General features: G+C 41.2%; 1 protein-coding gene across 1 annotated transcript in view; it reads right to left on the bottom strand.

Moving 5' to 3' along the window:
* GPC1 (glypican 1) overlaps positions 1-24377 on the bottom strand; it is a 480460-nt gene that overhangs the window by 242046 nt on the left and 214037 nt on the right. Inside the window, exon 2 of the mRNA XM_038769070.1 lies at positions 20412-20570. Within this exon, the coding sequence (XP_038624998.1) occupies positions 20412-20570 (159 nt within the window). The remainder of the gene's footprint in view (positions 1-20411; positions 20571-24377) is intronic.

The following is a 24377-nucleotide window of genomic DNA, read 5'->3' on the forward strand; positions in this document are numbered from 1 at the left end:
GCCTCTGATCATTGGATCATCTGTTTGGCCCTCACAGTCTTTAACCTGCATGGTTTGTACCATGCAAACTTTGATGAATTCCTAATTCCATATCTTTGTTTTTACAAAAGCTTCATCAGGTCTAAAATGCACCATGTTCTAGTCTAGGTGCTCTGTAGGGCAGTTGAGTGAGAAGAGAGAGAGGAAAATGAGGAGATGAGGAAGGTGAGTAGGCTACAATAAAAAGGAAGGATAAAGCATGATACCTTCCCTTGAAGAACACGTTATCATGCTGATTCCAGGGATTTAATGAGTCAAGGCAAACCACTAGATTGGAATGGTTTCAAGCTTGGTTTGTGGTCTGGGGGAAGGAGCACTGGGATGCAATTTAGGAGTAGTTCTACTTGCTACAGCAGTAGTTCCATTCCTTAAACACCTCTCCTCATTCATCTAGCCAAGTAAGTGCATGAATCTTTTTTTTTTTTTTTACAGGGCATGCTGGCCGAGTGTTCCCAAAAGAGCAGCTCTACTGCTTGCACGAGGAAAGAATCGAGGAGACAAGACAATCATAAATACACTTGTTCAATTCTCTGATGATATGAGCATGTAAATATTTCCTAGCCAAGCACAAGTTATACAGCGCTGTTGCACAAAAACCTCACTATTCTAAATATCTTCCTTCGTGGATGTGTTTGAAACAATTCTTGATGCCATTTCTCAGTAATTCTCTTGGGTCTTGGGATTCAGTTCCCAGTTTAAAAATCCCAAAGTCAATGCAAGAGGGAGGGCTCTCAGGAGACTGAGCACTGCCAGAGTTCAGGGTAAAATCTCTCATTTCTAATGTCTGTCTCTGATGTGGTCATTTACTTAACCAGTAGGAGCTTGACTTCCCCTTTCTCTATTTAACTACTGACAGGAGATTCATGCTCTCTGTGCCTGAGGATCACCATCAGTTAACTAGGTTACTAATATTGACTACATCACAGGGCTGGTGAATGGATTAGCTAATTAATGATGGACCACTGAGGGTTCTTGTTTCAGAGCACTGTAATGATCTAAAGTGATTAGGTTTGTGTGGCCTACATTGCCTGCAGGCAGACAGCTCCCCTCTCTATGCCAGACAAGCATGATAGGTAGTAAAGGAGTTCCTAAAATTTGGGACTAAGGAAATCTCTCAGTACCTGTGTTCACACAGGTGGCAAAGGCAAAGGATTTCGAAGTTACAGGATGGCATATAATTCTTGTGTCCTGGCATGGGTGGGGGGAAGCCTCCTGAAACTCAAAATATGCAATCAATCAATCGTAATTACTGAGTTCTTACTCTGTAGAGCACTGAACTAAACGTTATGGGCATTGCAATACAGTAAGAGCTGGTAGACATAATTCCAGTCAACAAGGATCTTACAGTCTAAAGGGGAGAAAGACATTATAATAGATTACAGACAGGAAAAAATGGTGGAGAATAAGAATATGTACATAAGTGCTGTGACTTTGGGGTGAGTGTCAAAGTGTTTAAAGGGTAAACAGCCAAGTGAACAGTTGACAGAGTAGGGAGGACATTTTCAGAAAATAAGGGCTAAGTTTAGAGAAGGCCTCTAGGAGAAGATGAAATCTTAGGATAATTTTGCAGAAGCAGGGAGTGGTGGACTGTTGGCTATGAAGGGAGAGGCAGTTTCAGGTGCAAAGGAGGATGTGAGCAAGGGATCAGTGGCAGGATAGTTGTGATCAAGGTATAGAGGGTAGGTTTGCATTAGAAGAGTGGAGGGTGAGGGTTTTTGTAGGATGGAGAGAGCAGATTGAGTGACTGAGTTTTGGCTGATGGTAAAGAGTTTCTGTTTGATGTGGAGGTGGATGGGCAACCATTAGATATTTTTGAAGAGATGGGAGATGATAACTGAACTGTTTTTCAGAAATATAATCTGAGCAGCAGAGTGAAGTATGGACTGGAACAGGGAGAGACAAGAGGTAGGGTGGTCAGTGAGGAATCTGGTGCAGTAGTCAAGGTGGGATATGTTAAGTGTCTGGATCACTGTGGTTGTGATTTGTATGAAAAGGGTGAATACTAGAGCTGTCATGAAGGAAGAACCAAAAGGATTTTGTGACAGATTGAATTTGTGCAATGAATGAGAGAGATGAGTCAAGGATAATGCCAATCTTATGGGATTGTGAGACAGAGGGGTTGAGTGTTGTTGTCTACAGGGATAGGAAAGAAGGGGGAGAAAAGGGTTTGGGTGGAAGTTGAGGAGTTTTAGTTTATGTTTGAGGTGTCACTGGGACATCCAAGTAGAGATGTCCTGAATACAGGTGGAAACATGAGACTGTGGAGAAGAAAAGGGGTACAGACTGGAGAGGTAGATTTGGGAATCATCTGCAAAGAGATAGTAGTTGAAGCCGGAAGAGCAAATGAGTTCTCCAAGGGACTGAGTGTAGATAGGGAATAGATGGAGACCCAGAACTTTGCCTTCAGGGATCCCCATAGTTAGAAAGTGGGAGGTAGAAAGAAGGAGCTCATGAAAGAGACTGAGGAGTGCAAAGACAAAACAAGGGGAGGACAAAGTTAATGAAACCAAGATTAGATCATGTTTCCAGAAGAAGAGTGACATCCAAACCTTGAGTTTAGCTAGTAGAATTTTTTTATGGTTCAATTCCGTTTGGACTTGAATCCATTAACTGCCTTGGATTCACTTTAAACTGGAAGGAAGCATGAATAAAAATATCCAATGAAGAGAAACACCTCCTCCCTACTTAGTGTGAAAATTCAGTGGACTTTGTCTGGGCAAAGATTTGGGTAACAGAAAAATTTTATGCTAATTGGCTTTTCAAACTAAGGAACATTTCCATGAAGTATGTGAAGTGCATTTACTGGATTTACCTTTGAAATCTGACTTTAATTAAAATCCTATGACACAAATTGGTTTGGCTAATGTGATTGAGAAACATGCAAGGCAATTTCATGTGTTCATATCTCATTTCAATATCCTAGCCCCAGTATTGCCCACCCAAATACAATCACACTTAGTTAGCATAATGGTACTTGAGTCACCATTAATGACAGGTACAATTTATAAGAGAAGTTCTGATAATTGAGTCCTTTCTGAGTGAGCTGGGGAATTCAAAGAGATTTTCCCCCTATTAGTCTTCATTTCATTTAAATTCCCCAACTCCATCCTCTTAAGTACCTATATTGGAATCTCAACATCATCTTTGTCTGAAACAAACTTGCCCAGGCTGGTGGTTTCATTCCGGTGCCAAACAGATCCACACTTCACAGATCACTGAGTGCTTTAAAGAAAACACAGTACCACTGGATGGAAAATATAGTAACTTGTGCTGGAGCATGATGAAGACAGGTGCTCTTTCTTTTTTGTTATTGTGTAGGCAAACATGTTTTTCAGGCAGATTTTAATCTCTAACTTGAGCTCATTTTTTCCCCTCCCAATGGGCATATAATAGCTCTCATCTAGCCAGACATTTTTATTTTTAAAAATGGCATATTTTGTCATTGCTGTTCTCTAAAGATACAGCTCTAAACCCCCAAAATAAATGGACTGACCTCTAAGGTCTGGCTCTGAATCGAAGCCCTCTCATCCAAACAAATGTGAGACACAGAATGGGATCCTTGGCCAGGGAAAAGTAGGGTGGCTGGCAAAGGATCTCAGTTTCCAGAGGATTCAGGGAGGCATTACCAACTTGACAACTTTCATCTAACATACCCCACCACCTTGCAACACCACACACTATCTCTTGCACTTGTCTAAGTCTCTTCCTGGGGAATCTCAGATTTCCATTATAACTTCTGCCATGTCAGGGAGCCTTTCTGCAGACCTCCCACAGAGAAGCTGTGAAGATGACTTGTTAAGGAACCACTAGAACTGTTGAATAATTCAGGTAGTGTCGATGCTACCATCTCAGACCTTTGATAAATTTCCTGACTATCCTCTGGAAAACACCTCTAAGATCTAGTTGCTGGATGTACAGAATGTACCCTCTCATTCAGGTTTATAAATAAATGCAGAGATGCATTTGACTTACAAGATGTGTGTGTGGGGTGGGAGGGGGACTGTGCTCACACAATCTAGCCAGTTCTCTGCTGGTAAAGTAAGATACAGCATGAAGGAAATCAAATAGAATATTCAGGACTAAAACCAGGTCACCTTAATTATCTGGATGTCTAAGTGAAACAAGCCTTTTCTCATGACTCATATAGATAATTAAACTCAAGTCTTAACTCTGTTTTGTCATTGCAGGCCTGGCCTAAATAATAATGGTACTAGTTAAATGCTATGTGCCAAGCGCTGTTCGAAGCACTGGAGTAGATGCAAGCTAATTAGGTTGGACACAGCCCCTGTCCCACATGGGGCTCACAGTTTCAATCCCCAATTTCCAGATGATGGAACTGAGGCACAGAGAAGGGAAGCGGCTTGCCCAAAGTCACACAGCAGACAAGTGGTTTCTAATTCTGGCTCTACCACTTGTCTGCTGTGCGACCTTGGGTAAGTCACTTTACTTCCCCATTCCTCAGTTACCTCATCTGGAAAATGGGGATTGAGACTGTGAACCCTATGTGGGATAGGGACTATGTTCAACCCGATCTGACTGCATCTACCCCAGCACTTAGTGCAGTGCCTGGCACATAGTAAGTGCTTAACAAATACCCTAATTATCAGTATTAATTATTAACTGGAGGAGCTGGGATTAGAACCTATGACCTTCAGGCTCCCAGGCCTGTTCTCTATCCACTAAGCCATGCTGCTTCTAAGTGCAGGGATATTTCCTCTTCCAAGCCTTACTTGAAAGTTTATTAAAGGCACAGGTAAAATGCAATATTTCAAACCATTCTGTGAAACATGCAGTGGAGATTTGTAGGATTAGCAGGGAGAGAAGCCAAGTGAGAGAAAGCTTCACATGGGAGAACTAGTACAGATGAATAGTAAATATTCACATTGCCAGGAGTGCCGTCCATCAAAAGGAATCTTCTTTGTCTTGAGGTTTGCTTCAGTTGAACATTACAACCCATTCCTTCCAAACCATAAATATCAAGGGAGATGTTGCATGCTGAGCACAAAAGCATAATCTTTCTGCTAATCTCAATTATTGATGAAAGTGGGATTGTGGGACTTCCTTTGTCATTCATTTCTGACTTTCATGTTTCCTAGTGAGGTAAATCTTCCATGAGAGACAGAAATCAAGGTCATGAAGATGATCACCTGCTTCATTTCTGGAAGGGATTCACTTATGCTTCTTTTCCTCGAGGAAAGAGGCAGTAGAACTTTTTGTGAGCCAGATAGCTTTCTATAAAGAACCCAATAGGCTATCCTTCTGACTCCAAACGGGGCACACCTGGGAAATCCAAAGGAATGGGTCTTTTCAAAAATAACCTTGTCTGAGTAGGAGTTGCAAGAAAGTTCCTGTCATGATGGATGTAAGTAGGTAGAGCTCACAGGTGTCAAGAAGATCCAGGTGTTTCAAAACAGCCTGGGAAGCATTGATCCCATAGTCTCTAGTGCAAAGTCAGATTACAGCAGGGAGCCAAAACTAAGGGGGGGGCTTGGCTCAGTAAGGTCCCCTATCAAACTCCCCACAACAAGACCTGAGCTGTAACTCTCAGGTGAAGTCAAGATGATCGTGCCTCCCTCTTCTTCCTCATTCATTCATTCATTCAATTGTATTTATTGAGCGCTTACTGTGTGCAGAGCACTATACTAAGCACTTGGGAAGTACAAGTTGGCAAAATATAGAGACAGTCCCTACCCAACAGTGGGCTCACAGTATAGTCCTCCCCAACCCCATCTCTGTGATGGCACTCTCTCTGCTGCCTGCAAACTTTAGCCTGTTGTTGGTGTTAATCCTGACATGAAGACTGGCAGATGGAGTGGTCCATCGTGGGCAGGAGGGCCAGGACACTGGGAAGGGATGGTGAGGCAGGAAGGAGATAATGGAGCCCGTCGTTTGGCTGCTTCCTGAGGGATTGGGATACTCAGGAATAGATACTGAGGCTGTGCCCAGTCAGGGTGTCCTTTCCCACAGCCCTCTTTCTCAGAAGCTGTCTGTCTCCCAGAAGACATCTCCAAATTCCTGACTCTTGGGGGAAAAGTGAACAAGACCAAACTGGGATAATGACTTTGCTTTTTTCCCCAAGTCGGAAATTTGGAGGCACTCCCTGGGGAGCAACAGCTGCCCAACTGGAAAAGCCCCATCCTGGTTTCAAATTTTAAAAGGGGCAAAGGGCTGGCTTATTGGTTCTCCACCACCACCTGCAGGGCTAGTAAGTGGAGCTGCCTTACCCTTCAACTCCTTGGTTATTCATTCAATTGCATTTATTGAGTACTTATTGGGTGCAGAGCACAGTACTAAGCATTTGAGAGAGTACAATATAACACAAAGAGACACGTTCCCAGTCCTATTCAGAGGTCCCTGGGAAGCAGGTACTTAGGGCCACTAGCCAGTGAACTAGTCCAGAATATGCCCCTGCTGTTCAGCCCAGGGAGATGGAGATCATGCCAAAGGACTGAGTGTGCTGCTAAAAGCTCCTGGATGTAAGTCTTCAGAGTTCAGGTTTAATTCCCTGCACCAGGGCCACAATAACATGTTGGGGTGGGGAGGAATAGGATATAATAAGATCTGGAATTTCTGGGAAGTTTTTATCTTTTTTCTCTCTCCCATCTCACTGCAAAATGCCATCAGAAGACTCATGGTATAATGACATTACCCACAATGTTGGAATGGGAAGCTGGTTTTATAAAATTGAATAGCCCTGAGTTCCACTGGGGGCAGATGTGGTTCTGGGTTCCTTTTTTTTAATGGTATTTGATAAGCACTTACTATTTACCAGACCTGAACTAAGCACTAGGGTAGATACAATCCAAAAAGGTTGGGCACAGTCCCTGCACCACATTTGGCTCACAGTCTTAATCCCCATACACATAAAGCACAGAGAGGTTAAGTGACTTGTCCCTTGTCACACAGCCTACAAATGGCAGAGTTGGAGTTAGAACCCAGGTCCTATTTACTCCCAGATCTGTGCTCTATCCACTAAGCCACACTGCTTCTCTAGTGGGTGTGGGCTGCATAGTTCTTAGCTGTTGAAGGAATGGTTTCCTCCACATTTAAATTAACCCCCAGTTGGAGAAACAATATGCTCTAATAGAAATAACATGGACCTGAAAATCAGATGACCTGGGTTCTAGTCCTGACCAATGTTTGCTGTGTGACCATGGGTGAATCACTTAACTCCTTTGTGCCTCAGTTATCTTGTCGGTAAAATGAAGATTAAAATCCTCCTCCCTCCAAGTTTGATTGAGCCCCATGTGGGACAGGGACTGAGTCCAACCTGATAAGCTGGTATCTACCCCACTGCTTAACACATAGTCAGGGCTTAATAAATGCCTTTAAAAAATTGGGAGATACTTAGTCCCTTTTTAAAGGGACCACATGGTTCCCTTCCAAATATAGCCTTAAATAGATGCTAGCAAGATTCAGTTAAAAGGCAAGTAATAGAGTGATAGAGGGATGTTGGTTATGTAAATATCTCAAAAGGGGTCTGGATACTGAGGAGAGAACAACATAAGCAAGATCAATAAGTGTTCTGCGCAAAAAGTTCTCAGTAAATACCACGGATTGATTATTTTGTGAATTTGAACACCTTTTTTCATATGATATTACATTCAGTGAAATTACATGAACATTCAATATTTTTTAAAAATGATTTTATCAAAATGAAATATTTCCTGATTCAGTGGCATCTGAGTAATTTAAGTATTAGTAGAAAAGGCTATTTCTGGATTCTGGGAGCTGTGTTTGACAAAAAGGGGCCTGAGAAATGACTAACGAGTACTCCTGTATTTCATTTCAAGAGTCAATAAACTACGAGAGAAGATTCACAGAGGCCATAGTATGAACACCCATTCTCTCTTGGGGTTCTTCATATATTCCTTAGAGCCTGCTTAGGCCCTGGGCCCTGGTGTTGCAGTGTGGTGAAGGGACAGTGCTGGGCAGAGAAATTTTCAAAATACTGCAGGTCAATCAGGTTCATGTTCTAAGAGTAAGGTGCCTGGAGCTGGCTGTTGGAGTGAACAGTGGTGTGGGGAGGAGGGTGGAGGGGGCAAGGGAGAATTTGTGTGCATGCATGTGTGTGTGTGTGTGTGTGTGTGTGTGTGTTTCCCCAACACACTCCCTTTGTCTACATATCATAGGTTCTAATCCTGGCTCCACCACTTGTCTGCTGTGTGAACATGGGCAAGTCACTTCACTTCTTAGGGCCTCAGTTCCCTCATCTTAAAAATGCAGATTGAGACTGTGATCCCTACATGGGACAGGGACTGTGTCCAACTTGATTTGCTTGTATCCACCCCAGTGCTTAGTAAAGTGTCTGGCTCATAGTAAATGCTTAACAAAAAACATCATTATTATTATGAAACAATTCCCACAGGTTTCCTTACCGTCTAACCATAGTTTTCCAACTTGCAGTTAAGAGACAAAGGGGGAGACAGGGAAAAAGATTAAAAACAACAACAACAACAAAAAAAAGACCTGGCCCTGTGCAGATTCAATTTTTATCTTGTCAATGTTTTCTCCCTTTGTTTCATCATTACTCTCATGCTTGACCCTTCCTCTTTTATGTCTCTGCCTTGATCCCTTTCTCAGTTACTTTGGGCAGGGAACATGTCTACCAATTTTGTTGTAGTCTACACTCCCAAGCGCTTGGTACAATGCTCTGCATAGAGTAAGTGCTAAATAAATATGATTGTTGATGGTACTATAAAGGGTACTCATCTTTGTTGCTCCATTGGTTTCCATCTGCTTATTGACAGCATTGGCTCTATTATCTGGTAAACTCCTTGAAGGCAGAGAACATGGGTCTTGCTTTTGTGATTTCTCCCAAGATCTCAGCTCAGTGCATAGACGCAATAAGGTATATAAATGTTATTGATTGGTTAACTGGCATTAATAAATGTCACTGATTGGTTAACTTCTAGGCACAAAGATGGACCTCCTCAAAAACGCTGATCAGTCTGACATTTCTGAACTCCAAGAGAACATTTCCCCTACTTCTGCCCCATCTTAATTCATCTCACTAAACTCCTAATACAGTCCAGGCATCACACTCCACTTCTCTAGTGCCATCTTACTCACTGTGCCCAAGTCTTGTTTAAATCATCCCTTTCCCATGTCCTCCCCCTGTCCTGGACCTCCCTCCCCCTCCATATACGCTAGACCACCACACCACAGGGACGTGTCCAACCTGATTAACTTGAATCTATCCCAGTGCTTAAAACAGTGCGTAGCACACAGTAAGTGCCTAACAAGTACCATTATTATTTTTTTTACCCATGGAACAAAATAAAATTTGTCAGATTGGTGTTCCAGAACCAGCAACGGCATGGTGACTGGGCCACACAGAGAACTTAAACCTCCACTGTAGATCCCTCCATTTTTCCTAGGGACTTCCGTCACCCAATGCATCCCAATCTTATCTATGAATCCCAATCTTATCTATGCTTCCCAATCTTATCTCCACCCACACAAGTCTCCCTGGATACTCTCCCAGGGATTTTTTTTTTTTTGTAAATCAGTGAGGTGCATGACACTTCCCCCAGAGCTGAAGGACATTGCCAGCATGAGAAAAGGGAAAGAAAATGTTACCGGGTCTCCCTTCCTGGAGGTTGGATGATGGAGCCTAGGCCCTGCCTTTTTGCCTTCAGGAACAGGCAGGTAGCTCTCTCTGCTTTGTCTGGTTCTCATCTCCATCTCCAGTCCAGTCTCTTCTAGACTGAAAGCTCGTTATGGGCAGGGAATATGTCTGTTTATCATTATATTGTTCCCTGGCAAGCACTTAGTAATAATAATATAATAATAATAGCATTTATTAAGCACTTACTATGTGCAAAGCACTGTTCTAAGCGCTGGGGAGGTTACAAGGTGATCAGGTTGTCCCACGGGGGGCTCACAGTCTTCATCCCCAATTTACAGATGAGGGAACTGAGGCCCAGACTAGTTAAGTGACTTGCCCAAAGTCACACAGCTGACAATTGGCAGAGCTGGGATTTGAACCCATGACCTCTGACTCCAAAGCCCGTGCTCTTTCCACTGAGCCATGCTGCGTCTCTATATAGTAAAGATATATAATATACAATATATAGAATTATATAACATACAATATATATTGTATTTGTTTTTTATTGTACAATACAATATATTGTACTGTATTTGTATTTTTAGCACTTACTGTGTGCATAGCACTATACTATATAGTATAGTATATACTATATAGTACTATATATAGTATACTTATACATATATGTGTATATATATAGTATATAGTACTATATAGTATAGTATATACTATATAGTACTATATATAGTATACTTATACATATACGTGCATATATATAGTATATAGTATATGTATACTATACTATATATATAGTACTATATAGTATATACTATACTATATAGTATAATGCTATGCACACAATTAAGTGCTAAAAAAATACAAATACAATACAGAAGCAGCCCCAGCATGGTGAAGTAAGAAGTATACTATATATATATATATATATATATATATAGTATATAGTATAGTGCTGTGCACACAGTAAGCGCTAAAAAAATACAATTAACTGAAAGACTAAGTCCCAACACCCAGGCTCCCCAACTCTGCAGCCAGCCCCTGGGCTCTATATCGGTCCATAATGTCTTCCTGGGTCCCTGACAGCCCCCTGCTTGGCTCCCACATCCCTTGGGAACCGCAGTCCTTTAGTCCACATCCTCATGTCCCTCCCTTGTTTGCCTTTCCTCCTGAGGCTGTGGGGATTAGCTGCACCTCCCTGCCCCCTCTGGACACAGTAACCATGCTGGCAATTGCTAAACACTAAGAACATCTGGAAGGGTAGATATAATCAACACAGCTTGAGTACGGCACTGACAACGTAACCTGTTTTGTTCTAGGAGGACTTGAGTGAGCCAGTGAGGGGGGATCTGAGCTAGGAGTCGAAGGAAAACTTCTCATGACTGGGCAGAAGAGAAAAAGAATGATATAAGGGGAAGAGGAATGGGGAGGGAATTATTTCTGGCAGTGACCGGTCTAAAAAAATGTCTTGGGAGGAGATTGCAATCCTGGGCTAGGTTAGTAATTAGTGCAAGATGTAGCTCCTGATTTTATGTATTGTGGGCATTCAGGTGTACAGAGTGGGCGTGTATTTATACTGAATCCTGATTGTTCATTCATTTAAGTAACTGGCACAGGTTATATCTAAGTAGGTCTAATGCATTAATTCTTCATAAAACAATTCTGCTACCTTTTAAGTTAGTATTGCTGGATTTAGTTATTTCCAACAACATATTCTCATTTGGGAGACAGAAAGTGGGAATGAATAGGAAAACTCCTGAAAGGAGAAGTAAGAAAGAGCTGAGTGGGGTGCAGCAAAGTGGGAAGATAGTGGGAGAGTTGAAGAAGCTTTAAACTAATCTTATTCTGAACTCATTTTTCCTCCCTCCATTCTTCTTCTAGATTGGCTACTCATCAAAATGGGAATTGAGGATGGGGCAATCAATCAATCAATGAATGGTATTTGAGTGCTTACTGTGTGCAGAGCACTGTACTAAGCGCTTGGGAAGTACAAGTTGGTCAAGCACGTCTCAGCTGTGAAGAAGCAGTAAGGGACAGGAAACTGGAGACTGGACAACATTAAAGTGGAGGCATCTGATTACCTGGTTTCCCATTCATTTTTAAAAGTTAGGAAGGAAGGTAGGACTGCTGGACAGAGTCTGGAAATTTGTATTTATGAACCCAAATCTCAGCTGCACTTTAGGTCCCAAATCCACTCAAAAAGGACAAAAAGTAGAAAAGTAATGGTCAGTTTGAGGAAGTGGGATTATTCCATGTGGAGAAGAGAAGGTTGAGGAGAGCACTGATAAGTTCCTGAAAACTATGGCGTTAATTACCTGGGAAATGGGGAATCTCTGGCTCCCTTAAGGAGACAAGATAGCATTAACCTAATGTTGAGAAGCAGAATGGCCTAATGGAAAGAGAATGGGTGTGGGAGTTGGAGGACCTGGGTTTTAATCGCGGCTCTGCCACTTGTCTGCTTTGTGACTTTGGGTAATCAAAACCATTTGAGCACTTACTATGTGTCCTGTACCAAGCACTTGGGAGACTGCAAGAGTTGTTAGACATGTTCCCTTCCCATTCTGTGCCACACTCACCTCAATCTTAACGGGAATTAAGACTGTGATCCCTGTGTGGGACAGAGAATGTGTCCAACCAGATTATTTTGTATCTACCCCAGCTCGGTACGGTGTCCGGCACATAGTAAACACTTAATATACATATATTGTGTATATATCTATATTCTATTTATCTATTTGATGCCTGTCTACTTGTGTTGTTTTGTCTGTCTCCCCCTTCAAGACTGTGAGCCTGTTGTTGAGTAGGGATTGTCCTTCTCTGTGGCCGAATTGTACTTTCCAAGCGCTTAGTACAGTGCTCTGCACACAGTAAGCACTCAATAAATACAACTGAATGAATGAATGGAATGAATTTATCAAATATCATAAACACACACACACCTAAAGTAGGAGAGATTTAGAAGAGTAGTGAAGGAGATTCTATAAGAATCATTCATCATAGGAAGGAGTAGAATCTTTTTTCCTGAAGAATCTTCAAAATAAGCCAGATGTACCCTGGTTCAAATGCAACCCAGGAAGCAGGAGGCTGGAATAGTCAGTCAGCTAATCATATTGTGCAGAGAGTACTGTATTAAGTGCTTGGGAGAGCACAGTATAACAATAAACAGATACATTCCCTGCCCACCACGAGCTTACAGTCTGGAGATGTTTACAGACTAAATGATCTGCATGATCCCTTCCAGAGGTTTCTAAAAATTTTTAATTCAACAGCTTTTTCAACTTTAAGGGCCTGCTTACCCCAGTTTTGTAATAGCTAGCAATACCCTCTAATGTATGCAGCTTCAAAATCACAGTTCCTTCTACTTTTAGTTACAAGATGAATAGACCTCCAGAATTAACAGAATCTTTCCTAATATGTAGAAACTGCATTAACAAATATCCTGCAGAAATGAAATGATCCGACCTAAACTGATAATTTAACTTCCAAAGGTAAATAAAAAAGTAATGTGTCATAGTAGAAATAAATTGGCCAAGGAACCCGTCTCTTTGCAAATGTTTACCCCATTTGCCATGCTCTGAAACTAATCTCAGTACTGGAACTACTAAAAGTATCAAGCAACAGAAAACCACAGAGTTTGAAGAAAGCACTGTGAGTTGGATGCAGAAGAGGATTATAATGAAAATAACTTATATTCCTCTCTCCCTTTCAGACCCTGGTCTTCAGGTTTTACTGCTTCCCATATCCATTTGATGTATATCACAAAATTCACAATTTTAAAAATAGAACTTTAAAACTACCATCATAATTACCTGTGTTTCCTTTTTTAATAGCAAATTTGCTTCCAGTGGGTAGTTCAGGAAACCATGCAGCACTGAAGATAATAAACATTTTAGTAACCCACAGATTAAAAACGCATCATTTTAATCAAAATATATCACAGCTTCAGTGGGTCAAAGCAGAGGCTGAAAATCTGCGTAGATCCCAATCTCAATAATTCATATGCATATTCTGGTTCTAGGAAAGTTAAACTTGACAGCTTCCCGTGTTGGGCATTCTTTAAAAAGTTTAAATCATTCTGAGAAGCTTGTGGCTTAAAAGGTCGCAGTCACTAGCTAACTTCAGACCAGGTGGCTGGGAGAGATATTGTCAGGATATTTTTTTCTTTCTTTAGGAAGGTTAAAAAACACCGTTAGGGATGTAACAATTACACTATGATACCATAAAAAGTTTTAGATATTCCTCTCCTTGCAGTCTCAGTCTCTCTCTCTGTCTCTCTCTCTGTCTCTCTCTCTCTCCTCATCGATACCCTTTTTTAGTTATTTTTCTTGCACTTCTATATCAGCAGTGTTTGGAATTTAATTACTGGCCTAGAGACACCACCACCGCCACCCCCCCCACCCCACCCCCGGCCCCATCCCAAGGTATATACTTGTCCTCTGGACTGTAAGAGCCTTGAGGGCAGAGAACATAGCTACCAATTCTGCTGTATTGTATTCTCCCAAGGGCTTAGTGCAGTGCTCTGTATAAATACCACTGATGAACTGAATGGGAAGCATGGACCAGGTGGTTGCTTAGAATAACAAATCAGAATTTCCATAGTGGAAATGTCAAGTGATCTAATCTCCACAGTGGTGACAATAATTGTGGTGTTTGTGAGGTGCTTACTATGTGCTAGGGACTGTACTAAGCACTGGGATAGATACAAGATAATCAGATCCCACATGGGACTCACATTCTAAGTAGGAGAGAGCAAAGATATTAAATCTCCATTTAACAGAAAAGGGAAACAAGGAACAGAGAAGTTAAGTGACTTGCCAAAGATCACACAACAGGTGTGTGGCAGAGACAGAATTAGAACACAGGTCCTTTGATTCCCAGGCCCGTGTTCTTACCACAAGGCCCGCTGCTTTCCAGTAGCCAAGGTTTATTCTTTGGTTCAGTTTAAGACATTTTCTACCATCAGGTTCCAAGCCATACTTATCCAGTGCTTGGAACAGTGCTTTGCATATAGTAAGTGCTTAACAAATACCATTATTATTATTATCATCTAATTAACAAATGTGAACAATTTAAACATTTAATATATTCAGGGTTCTTCTTAACCTCAACCCAAAGCAATGTGATATATCATTTCAGACCTGAAAGGTCCGTTGAGCTAATATTTCCTCTAAATGAGCAGTTATATTTTGCATTCTCTGGAAGAAGTCTATAAAACCATGGGAGTGTTAGAAGTGCGGTTGTGTCTGAAACCCAAATATCTTTAAATGAATGTCTAATTAAAGCACCTCTTCAAAATCCATTTTTGAGTTTAATTCAGGGCTAACAAAATGAGTCATATTAGCTGCTGTTTCCCAGGTTTTCATCTGGTGACAGAAGCAAGTGCGCAAGAGAGATGAGGCTGGTGACAGCTTTCTACTCATTCTTTTCATTCTCGTTTTAAGTATTAGTTCTCTTTCTTTGGGCCAAATGTAAAACAAAACATCAACACTGTATTTACTGTCTATGGAACTAGATTCTTATCTTGGGAAAGCTTCCTTGGAGGCCGAATGACTCACAATTATGAGGCAGATTTGCAGTTTGAGTGAATTAACATAACTAGAAAAAGAATGTGTTGCTGGTACTTACCCTATCCAGACATACTTCCCAAAATTCATGAACATTGACCTTAATCAGATAACAGATATTTCACAGGGTGAATCTGCTGACATTCACACAACAGAAATTGTGTCTGATTGAACTTAAAGGAGGACCACAAGGCTATTGGCCATCCTTACATATTAAACAAATTCCTTGGAAGACATTATGTGATTCAGTTGTTTTTTAGAGTCCGACTAAAGAGATACTTAGAGCACTTGCATGATGGAGAGGTTCAGCAGGGATCCACAATATAGGTGGCTAACATGAGTAGAGAAGATTCTGGCCACTTCTGAGGTGGGTACACTGACAACCACCTGCTAATCTATGGCACTGTGGCAAATAGTGACATTAAGATGCAGTCGCTTTGAACAAAAAAGGGTTTTTACATAAAATTATTATGAATATTTTGCAATGTACTTCTCATCCACACCTGTTGGCTGCACTCAGTGCCCAAACGGAGACAAGACTGTACAGTGCTCTGCACACTGTAAGTACTTAATAAATACGATTGAATGAAAGGCTGGCAGGGTCATGAGAGGATGAGTGACACCACGTAAACATCCAGCACTGCAGTCAATTTACTTGGTGTGAGTTACTCCACCCCAAAGCCATCATGACTGGATTGAGACTCATTCATCCTTTGTGATGGGAAACTATCCATTTGTGGTTGAGGCTGAGGAGGTGATAGGGTTAAAGGATCCCTTTAAAATGAAAACAGCCTTGAGAAACTTCAACACTTCTACAACCTGTAAGTTGTTGTTTTTTTGTCTCTAGTCCCACTACTTCCTTAGTAAGTGTATTTAAAGTGTGTGCCTGGTTAGGTGGTTGTTTCCCTACCATTTAAACTCTGGTAAGATATGAGAAGATTTCAGAAGAGAGAATAACTTTCAGACATTATCAAACCTTGGCTTCAGTGATATGGTCCTCTCATAGTTCCCCTCCTCTCTGACTACTTTCCTGGGCTCTTTCCTGAGCTCTTTCTCTGCTTCCCTTCTAACTGTGGGAGTCCCTCAAGACTCAGTTCTGTGTCCTCTTCTTTTTTCTATCTACACCCACTCCCTTGGAGGATTCAATTGCACCCATGGTATCAACTACCATCCCCTCATAGAAGATAATAATTATAGTTAATGATAATTATGGTACTTAAGTGCTTACTATGTTCCAAACACTGTACCAAGCGCTGGGGTAGATGAGTCAATTGATGGTATTTATTGAGTGCTTACTAGGTACACAGCACTGCATTAAGTGTTAGAAAGAGTACAATAAAATAGAGTAAGCAGACACATTCCCTGCCCACAAAGCTCACGGTCTAGAGCGGGAGATAGACATTACTATAATGCAAGATAAACTGGTCGGACACAGTCCCTGCCCCACTTGAAGCTCACAGTCTAAGTAGGAGGGAGCAGTATTTAATTTCCATTATAAGAATGAATCTCCATTTTACAGATCATTCCCAAATCTACCTCTCCAGCTCCTATCTCCCTCTTTTCTCTGCAATCTCACATTTCCTCTTCCTATCTGGTCGCTCATTATCAGTCTCTTTTGCAGGCTCCTTCTCTGCCTCCCCTAACTGTGGGTGTCTCTGAAGGTTCAGTTCTGGGTCACATTCTATTCTCCACCTACACCCACTGCCTTGGAGAACTCTAACACTCCCATGGCTTCAACTACCACCTCTATGCCTCCAAATCACCATCTCCATCCCTGATCCCTCTCCCTTTCTGCAATCTCTCATCTCCTCCTGCCTTCGAGATACCACTTCTTGGGTGTTCTGCTGACATCTCAAACTTAACATGTCCAAAACAGAACTTCTCATTTTCCCACACAAACCCCGCTCTCCCCATGTCTTTCCCAGCACCATATACAAGCCCAAAACCTTGGCAGTATCCTCTACTCATCTTTTTCATTCCACCCAGATATTCATTCTATCACTAAAACCTGTAGGTTCTTCCTTGACAACATGGCTAAAATCCACTTATTCCTCTCCATTCAAACTGCTACTATGCCAATCCAAGCACTTATCCAATCCCTTCTTGACTACTGCATCTGCCTCCTCGCTGACCTCCCTGCCTCCTGTCTCTCCTCACTCCAGTCCGTACTTCATTGCTGCCTGGATCATTTTTCTAAAAACCCATTTAGACTACATCGCCCCACTCCACAAGAACCTCAAGTATTGCCTATCCACTTTTGCATCAAACAGAAACTCCTTATCATCTGCTTCAAAGCACTCAAATACCTTGCTCCCTCTTATCTCAGCTCAGTTCTGTGCTACTACAACCCAGCCTGCATGCTTTGCTCCTTTAACATCAACTCACTCATTATATCTCTATCTCATCTATCTCACTTCTGACATCCTCCTCCCTCTAGAATTTCCCCCACCTCCACATACAAAGGACTACCACTCTCCCCCCCTTCAAAGCCCTATTAAAATCCCATCTCCTCCAAGAGGCCTTTCCAGACTAAGCCCTCATATCCCCTCCTCTCTCTTTCTTCTGCATCGCCATTGCACTTGGGTCTGTAGTCTTTATGCTGTCAGCCCCATGACACTTACAGGATATGCATAAATCCACAATTTACTTAAATGTCTGTCTCCCCATCTAGATTGTAAATTCCCTGTGGACAGGGAATATGTTTACAAACTGTGTTGTATTGTGCTCACCCAAGCACTTAGTACAATGCTCTGCACAAAGGAACTACTCAATAAATACCACTTATTGACTGATTAAGACTTCACAGAGAAAAAGCATGATTTGGAGTCATAGGACTTGGGTTCTAATCCCTGCTCTGCCATTTGCCTACAGTGTGACCGTGGCAAGCCATTTAATGAATCTGTGCTTCAGTATCCTCATCTGTAAAATAGGGATTCAATGCCAGTTCTCCCTCCTACTAAGGATGTGAGTTGCATGTAAGAAAAGGACTGCATTCAACCTGATTTTCTTGCATCTACCCCAGTGCTTACTAAGCACTTAAATACTAAACACTTAAATACCAAAATCATTATTATTATTATTATTATTATTCTTTAATTAAGGCACCAACCTGCCTGAATGTTCAATAATAGTGAATGTTCAATAATAGGGACAAGTGTTCAGTTAACATAGCCCACCTTCTTCCAATTTTGATTTATCCTGACTATACAAATCAGTAAATGCCATCTCCTCTCTTTTCTTGGTTTGATAGGGTCCAGGAGCTGTGATTCATGTTTTGAAAGAGAACTGGTACCTTCTTTTCCCAGAAGTGTCCCTGAACTCAAGAGTTAAGAATCTGTTCATCAATTAGCATATCCCCCACGACAACACATTTCATTCAGGACCCTTGGGGGTTCCAGGCACCATTATGTACAGTTAGTTAATTCTTAACAACTAATTGGCATCCACATGAGTCAAAAGCTACATTTGTCTCCATTTTCCAGTTCATTATTATGCTGTTCACCTTAAATCCTCACCTTTTTCTTCCTTCAATCTAAAGTTTCCATAGGAGTTGAAAGGCTTAAGTTCTATCTATCCATTGGCAAATTAATGCTTAAATTCAAACCCTGAATTACAAATACTGTTTCACATTATACATCCTGCATAAATCATAAGACCAATATTGATTGTAGTAGTAGTTAAGAAAACTGAAAACGATGTAATTGGGGCAGGAAACATCTTCAGGAGCCCCAGGGCTCAATCGAGCCTCTGCCACAAAAGAGCAATACTTTGCACATTATGGTTTGATAAAGTAATAGTTTTTGTTGTATTGAACATAAATATTGCTTTAGGCTGAAAAAAAATGTTGAATGTAAGTCTTGGAGCAATTAAAAAAGCACCCTAAAACACTGGAAAATGAGTCTAAGGAAATCTACATTAGTCCAATCAGCAATTTGAATAGAACCTCATTTATTTAAAGATCTATTTTTTTCTTGAACAGTATTACAGCATTAAACTGCTTGATTTATATTTGTACCAGATAATAGGGATCTTTATTTCCTTGCCAGTTAAATACTCAACTTGTCACCTTTTAACTGGATAAAGTAGCAAACATTCTTTCCCAAGCTTTTAATAGAACTGCTGCGGTCAGCTTCAGCCATTCAAATGTAACATATGGTAGGGAGATACACCGCCTTGTTTTCACTGCCTTTTTGATTCAGAAGGTCAAGCTTGCTGCCTTAGAGCTATTGTGAATTCCCTTCTCCTTCAATTTTACCCTTCAGCCTATTCTAGTTCTTCCCTATTACCTTTTATTTAAGCAATGGCTTCAATCACTATGAATAAAATTGTGAAATGACAGTTGTTGTTTTTTCCCTTAAGAAGATACTGCTTAATAACAAATATGATGCTAGATCAGTAGGTCAACTTAATTACTACTCATTCATATTGATCTTTACATTTTGCAGTTTGTTGCCTGCCCTGCAAGACATATTTCATACGCAACAATGCACACTATTTCTTTCTCTGCTAAAAGTGATGCTCTTGTCACCTTGATTGCTTACAGCGTAACAAAAAACCAACATTATTAACACCTTGGTTGAATAGCGTTTTCTCACACCATTCAGAAAATGAGTGGATTAACCTTTTCATAAGAAATTAGTGACTCTTTACTGATGTTTCTTTTTTGAAACAAATGACTTCCACAAGCTTTCATTGAAACCAAAAGCACTTTTGCTGAAGTTCTGACCATGATAGCTGATGGTGCGCTGTGATAACCGTGTTGGAGAAGATATAAACTAACCAGGTTGTATACAGTTCATGTCCCTCATGAAGCTCACACGCATAATCTCCAGTTTACAGATAAAGTAACCGAGGTAGAGAGACATTACGTGACTTACCCAAGGTCACCTCAACAGACAAATGGCAAAATTGGAATTAGAACCCAAGATCTCGGTCTCTCAGGCCCATTTCCTTTCACCTAGGTCATAATGCTTCTCAAATGCGAATAGTATCCCCTTTTGTGCCAATAAAAACTTCTCTGGAGATTGCATTTACATTTCCTTTGTAGGAGTTCCCCGAACAAGACATTTTATTCAATAATTCAACAATATCAGTCTACTGGACAATGTCAGAAATTGCATTTAGATCTCAGCTAATGTACCCTGGGCCAATGAAAGTATTGTTCTTTCCTGATCTTCAGAGTGAACACGGTTCAGTTTTAATCAGAGAAAGGAAATGCTAATATGGGTAATAGGACTTACCATCAAAGTTTTTGAACTGTATCGTGAGGATTACTTGTATGGAACGGCTGTTGTCTTTCAGCATGCCTTCAAATTCACTTTTGCTTTTGTTTGCAAAGTTCTCCTCCATCTCGCTAGTGCAGCAGGTGTAGCCTTGTGGACAGATTCTCAGGTGTTCCCCTAAAAGGATTAAGTAAAACAGAGGTTTTGTGATTCAGTTTTGAAAAGGACCCGCTCACCTGAGAGTTCTTCATGAAGATGGGGAGTCGGCTGGAATCTGGTTTCCTAGTAGCCTTGCGTCTTTACATTATAACTTTGGAAAGAAAGCATGGTACAACCAAGCTCAGAATTTTAGACTAAAACACCTGTGCTTCAGATGTGCTAAGGCTAGATTGTGAGCTTCTTGTAGGCAAGGATTGCATTCAGTGTGGCTCAGTGGAAAGAACACGGGCTTGTGAGTCAGAGGTCGTGGGTTCTAATCTCAGCTCCACCACTTGTCTGCTGTGTGACCTTGTGCAAGTCACTTAACTTCTTTGTGCCTGGGTTACCTCATCTGTAAAATGGGGATTAAGACTGTGGGCCCCAAGTGGGACAACATGATTGCTTTGTATCTACCTCAGTGCTTAGAACAGTGCTTCGCACATAGTATGCTCTTAACAAATATCATCATTATTATTAGTAGTATTCACCAACTCTTTCGCTTTTAGTTTTTTTTTTTTCCAATAACATCTGTTAAGTGCTTACTATGTGCCAGGCACTGTACTAAGTGCTGGAGTAGATTCAGAATAATCAGGTTGGACACAGTCCCTGTCCCATATAGGGCTCACAGTCTTAATCCCCATTTTACAGATGAGGTAACTCAGGCACAGAGAAGTTAAGTGACTTGCCCAAGGTCACACAGCAGACAAGTGGTGGAGCCAGGATTAGCAGGTCCTTCTGACTCTCAGGCCCCTGCCCTTAATGAGGTTACAGTCTAAAGGGGAAGGCAGACACGAATATAAATACACAAATAAAGATAGGAAAGTTCACAAGAAGAGTAGACTTAGGAGGGAAGATGCATTATTCAATTTACATATATATCTACCCCATTACTTAGTCCAGTGCCTGGCACATGGTAAGTGTTTAAAAAATACTATTAAAAATGACAAGACTGGAAAGCTTTAGAAATGAAGCTTTGAAGAAACAAAATTACTGTTAACTGGCCACCGTGACAAGGGAAATTAAAAATGAAATGCCAAAGGTAAATGTTAAGTATGAAAAATTGAAAAATTCTACAATAATACAGTTCCTCATGTTTACCTTTGATCTTTCTATGGGGAAAATACAATTCCATAGCCATCAAAAATAATTTCAGTGTATTTTGGTAACTGCTTAGCTCTTATTCTGCACAGACCAAAAGATGCATACACTTGCACATAAACTTTTAATGTTTTTGGCAAGAAGAATGCACTAGCATGAAATCAGTTACCTTTTTACTTGTTTCAACCATATACAGGGATAATCCAATCACATCAGAGACAATGTGTTCAAAGTAATTGCACTATGACTGCCAATGATCTGTGCTAGTATTTTTACAAACCACGTCCTTCATTGGCAAAGTCGAACTGAAACACACTTACAGCTCCATAGTTGTAAGCTGGAGTTCTTGTGTTTCTTATGTGCATAACTGCAATTTATTTATTTATATATTTTTTGTTCATGTCTGTCTCCCCCTCTAGACGGTAAGCTTGTTGTGGGCAGAGAATGTGTCTGTTCATTGTTATATTCTCCTAAGCTCTTAGTACAGTGCTCTGCTCACAGTAAAGGCTCAATAAATAGGTTTGTATAAATGAATGAAGCAGTATGGCTCAGTGGAAAGATCATGGGCTTGGGAGTCAGAGGTCATGGGTTCTAATTCCCTGCTCTGCCACATGTCTGCTGTGTGACTTTGGGCAAGTCACTTCACTTCTCTGAGCCTCAGTTCCCTTAATGGGAACTGCAAATGGGGATGGGGATTGTGAGTCCCACATGGGACATCCTTATCACATTGTATCCCCCCCCAGCACTTAGAGCAGTGCTTCGCATACTGTAAGCGCTTAACAAATGTCATCATTAAATGTTTAGTACAGTGCTGTGCACACAGTAAGCGCTCAGTAAGTAAGACTGAAGGAATGAATTCTCATGGTTTCACTTTGATCCCAACTTAGTTTCCATAAACTCCCTCAATGGGACAGGGCATGCAGGCTGAGGTGATTCGGAATAACCGCAAAGCTCTGTTGACAGTCAGGGAAAGTAAATGAAATAATCAGTCAATTGATGGTATCTATTGAGCACTTACTGGGTGCCACACACTGCACTAAGCATTTAGCACTGTAAATGACCTCCCAGAATGCTCACGTGAACCATAATAATAATGATGGTACTTGTTAAGCCCTTACTATGTGTCAAGCACTGTTCTAAGTGCAGGGGTAGATTCAAGTTAGATTGGACACAGTCCCTGTCCCACATAGGGCTCACACTCTTGATACTCATTTTCCTCCCTTCAAAGCCCTACTGAGAGCTCACCTCCTCCAAGAAGCCTTCCCAGATTGAGCCCCTTCCTTTCTCTCCCCCTCCTCCCCCCCATCCCCCCACCTTACCTCCTTCCCCTCCCCAAGGCACCTGTATATATGTTTGTACATATTTATTACTCTATTTACTTTACTTGTATATATTTACTATTCTATTTATTTTGTTAATATGTTTTGTTTTGTTGTCTGTCTCCCCCTTCTAACTGTGAGCCCGCTGTTGAGTAGGGACCATCTCTATATGTTGCCAACTTGTACTTTCCAAGCGCTTAGAACAGTGCTCTGCACACAGTAAGCACTCAATAAATACGTTTGAATGAATTTTACAGACGAGGCAGCTGAGGCCCCGAGAAGTTAAGTGACTTGCCCACAACCAAATGGCACCCTAAAGATGCTTCTCTTTCACCAGCATCATCTCTGAGCCAGCCTCAACATTATAGGGGTGGCAACATTAGTCACAATGAGGTTCAGACTCAGTCAATTCCCCAGTACTAAAGCAATGCTCCCAGAAACACATTTCCCTTGGCGGGACTTGAGAACAGATCACGGCTCGATTGCTAAAAAGATGCTCTGTGGTGAACAGAAAGGAGGCTCCTACAAGCAGGAAACACAGCAGAGTCAATCAATCAATCAATTGTATTTGTTGAGCACTTACTGTGTGCACAGCACTGTACTAAGTGCTTGGGAAGTACAAGTTGGCAACATATAAAGACAGGTCCTACCCAACAGTAGGCTCACAGTCTAAAAGGGGGAGACAGAGAACTAAGCCAAACATACTAACAAAATAAAATAAATAGAATAGATATGCACAAGTAAAATAAATAAATAAATAGAGTAGAGATATAGACATCAGCATGTGAACCAGAGTGGATTAATAGAAAAAGCACAGGCTTGGGAGTCAGAGGACCAGGGTTTTAATCTAACCTTGAACAAGTCCCTATATTATGGTATTTGTCAAATACTTACTATGTGCCAGGCTGGGGCACATAGAAGCTAATCAGTTTGTACACAGTACATGTTCCACATGGGGCTTACACTCTTAGTCCTCATTTACAGATGAGACCACTGAAGCTCAGAGAAGTTAAGTTACTTGACCAAGAACACACAGCAGACAAGTGGCTGAGCTGGGATTAGTACCCAGGACCTTTCATCTCCCAAGCCCGTGTTCCATCCACTAGGCCGTGCTGCTTTTCTGTTTCTGTTTCCTTATCTGTTGTTGTCTGTCTCCCCCTTCTAGACTGTGAGCCCGTTGTTGGGTAGGGATTGTCTCTATCTGTGGCCAAATTGTACTTTCCAAGCGCTTAGTACAGTGCTGTGCACACAGTAAGTGCTCAATAAATACGATTGATTGATTGATGTGGATTTTTTTTATTGGTATTCATTAAAAATTTACTTTGTGCCGGACACTGTATTAAGTGCTGGGGTGGATAGAAGCTAGGCA

Source organism: Tachyglossus aculeatus, chromosome 1 (genome assembly GCF_015852505.1).
Source record: "Tachyglossus aculeatus isolate mTacAcu1 chromosome 1, mTacAcu1.pri, whole genome shotgun sequence".
NCBI lineage: Eukaryota > Metazoa > Chordata > Mammalia > Monotremata > Tachyglossidae > Tachyglossus > Tachyglossus aculeatus.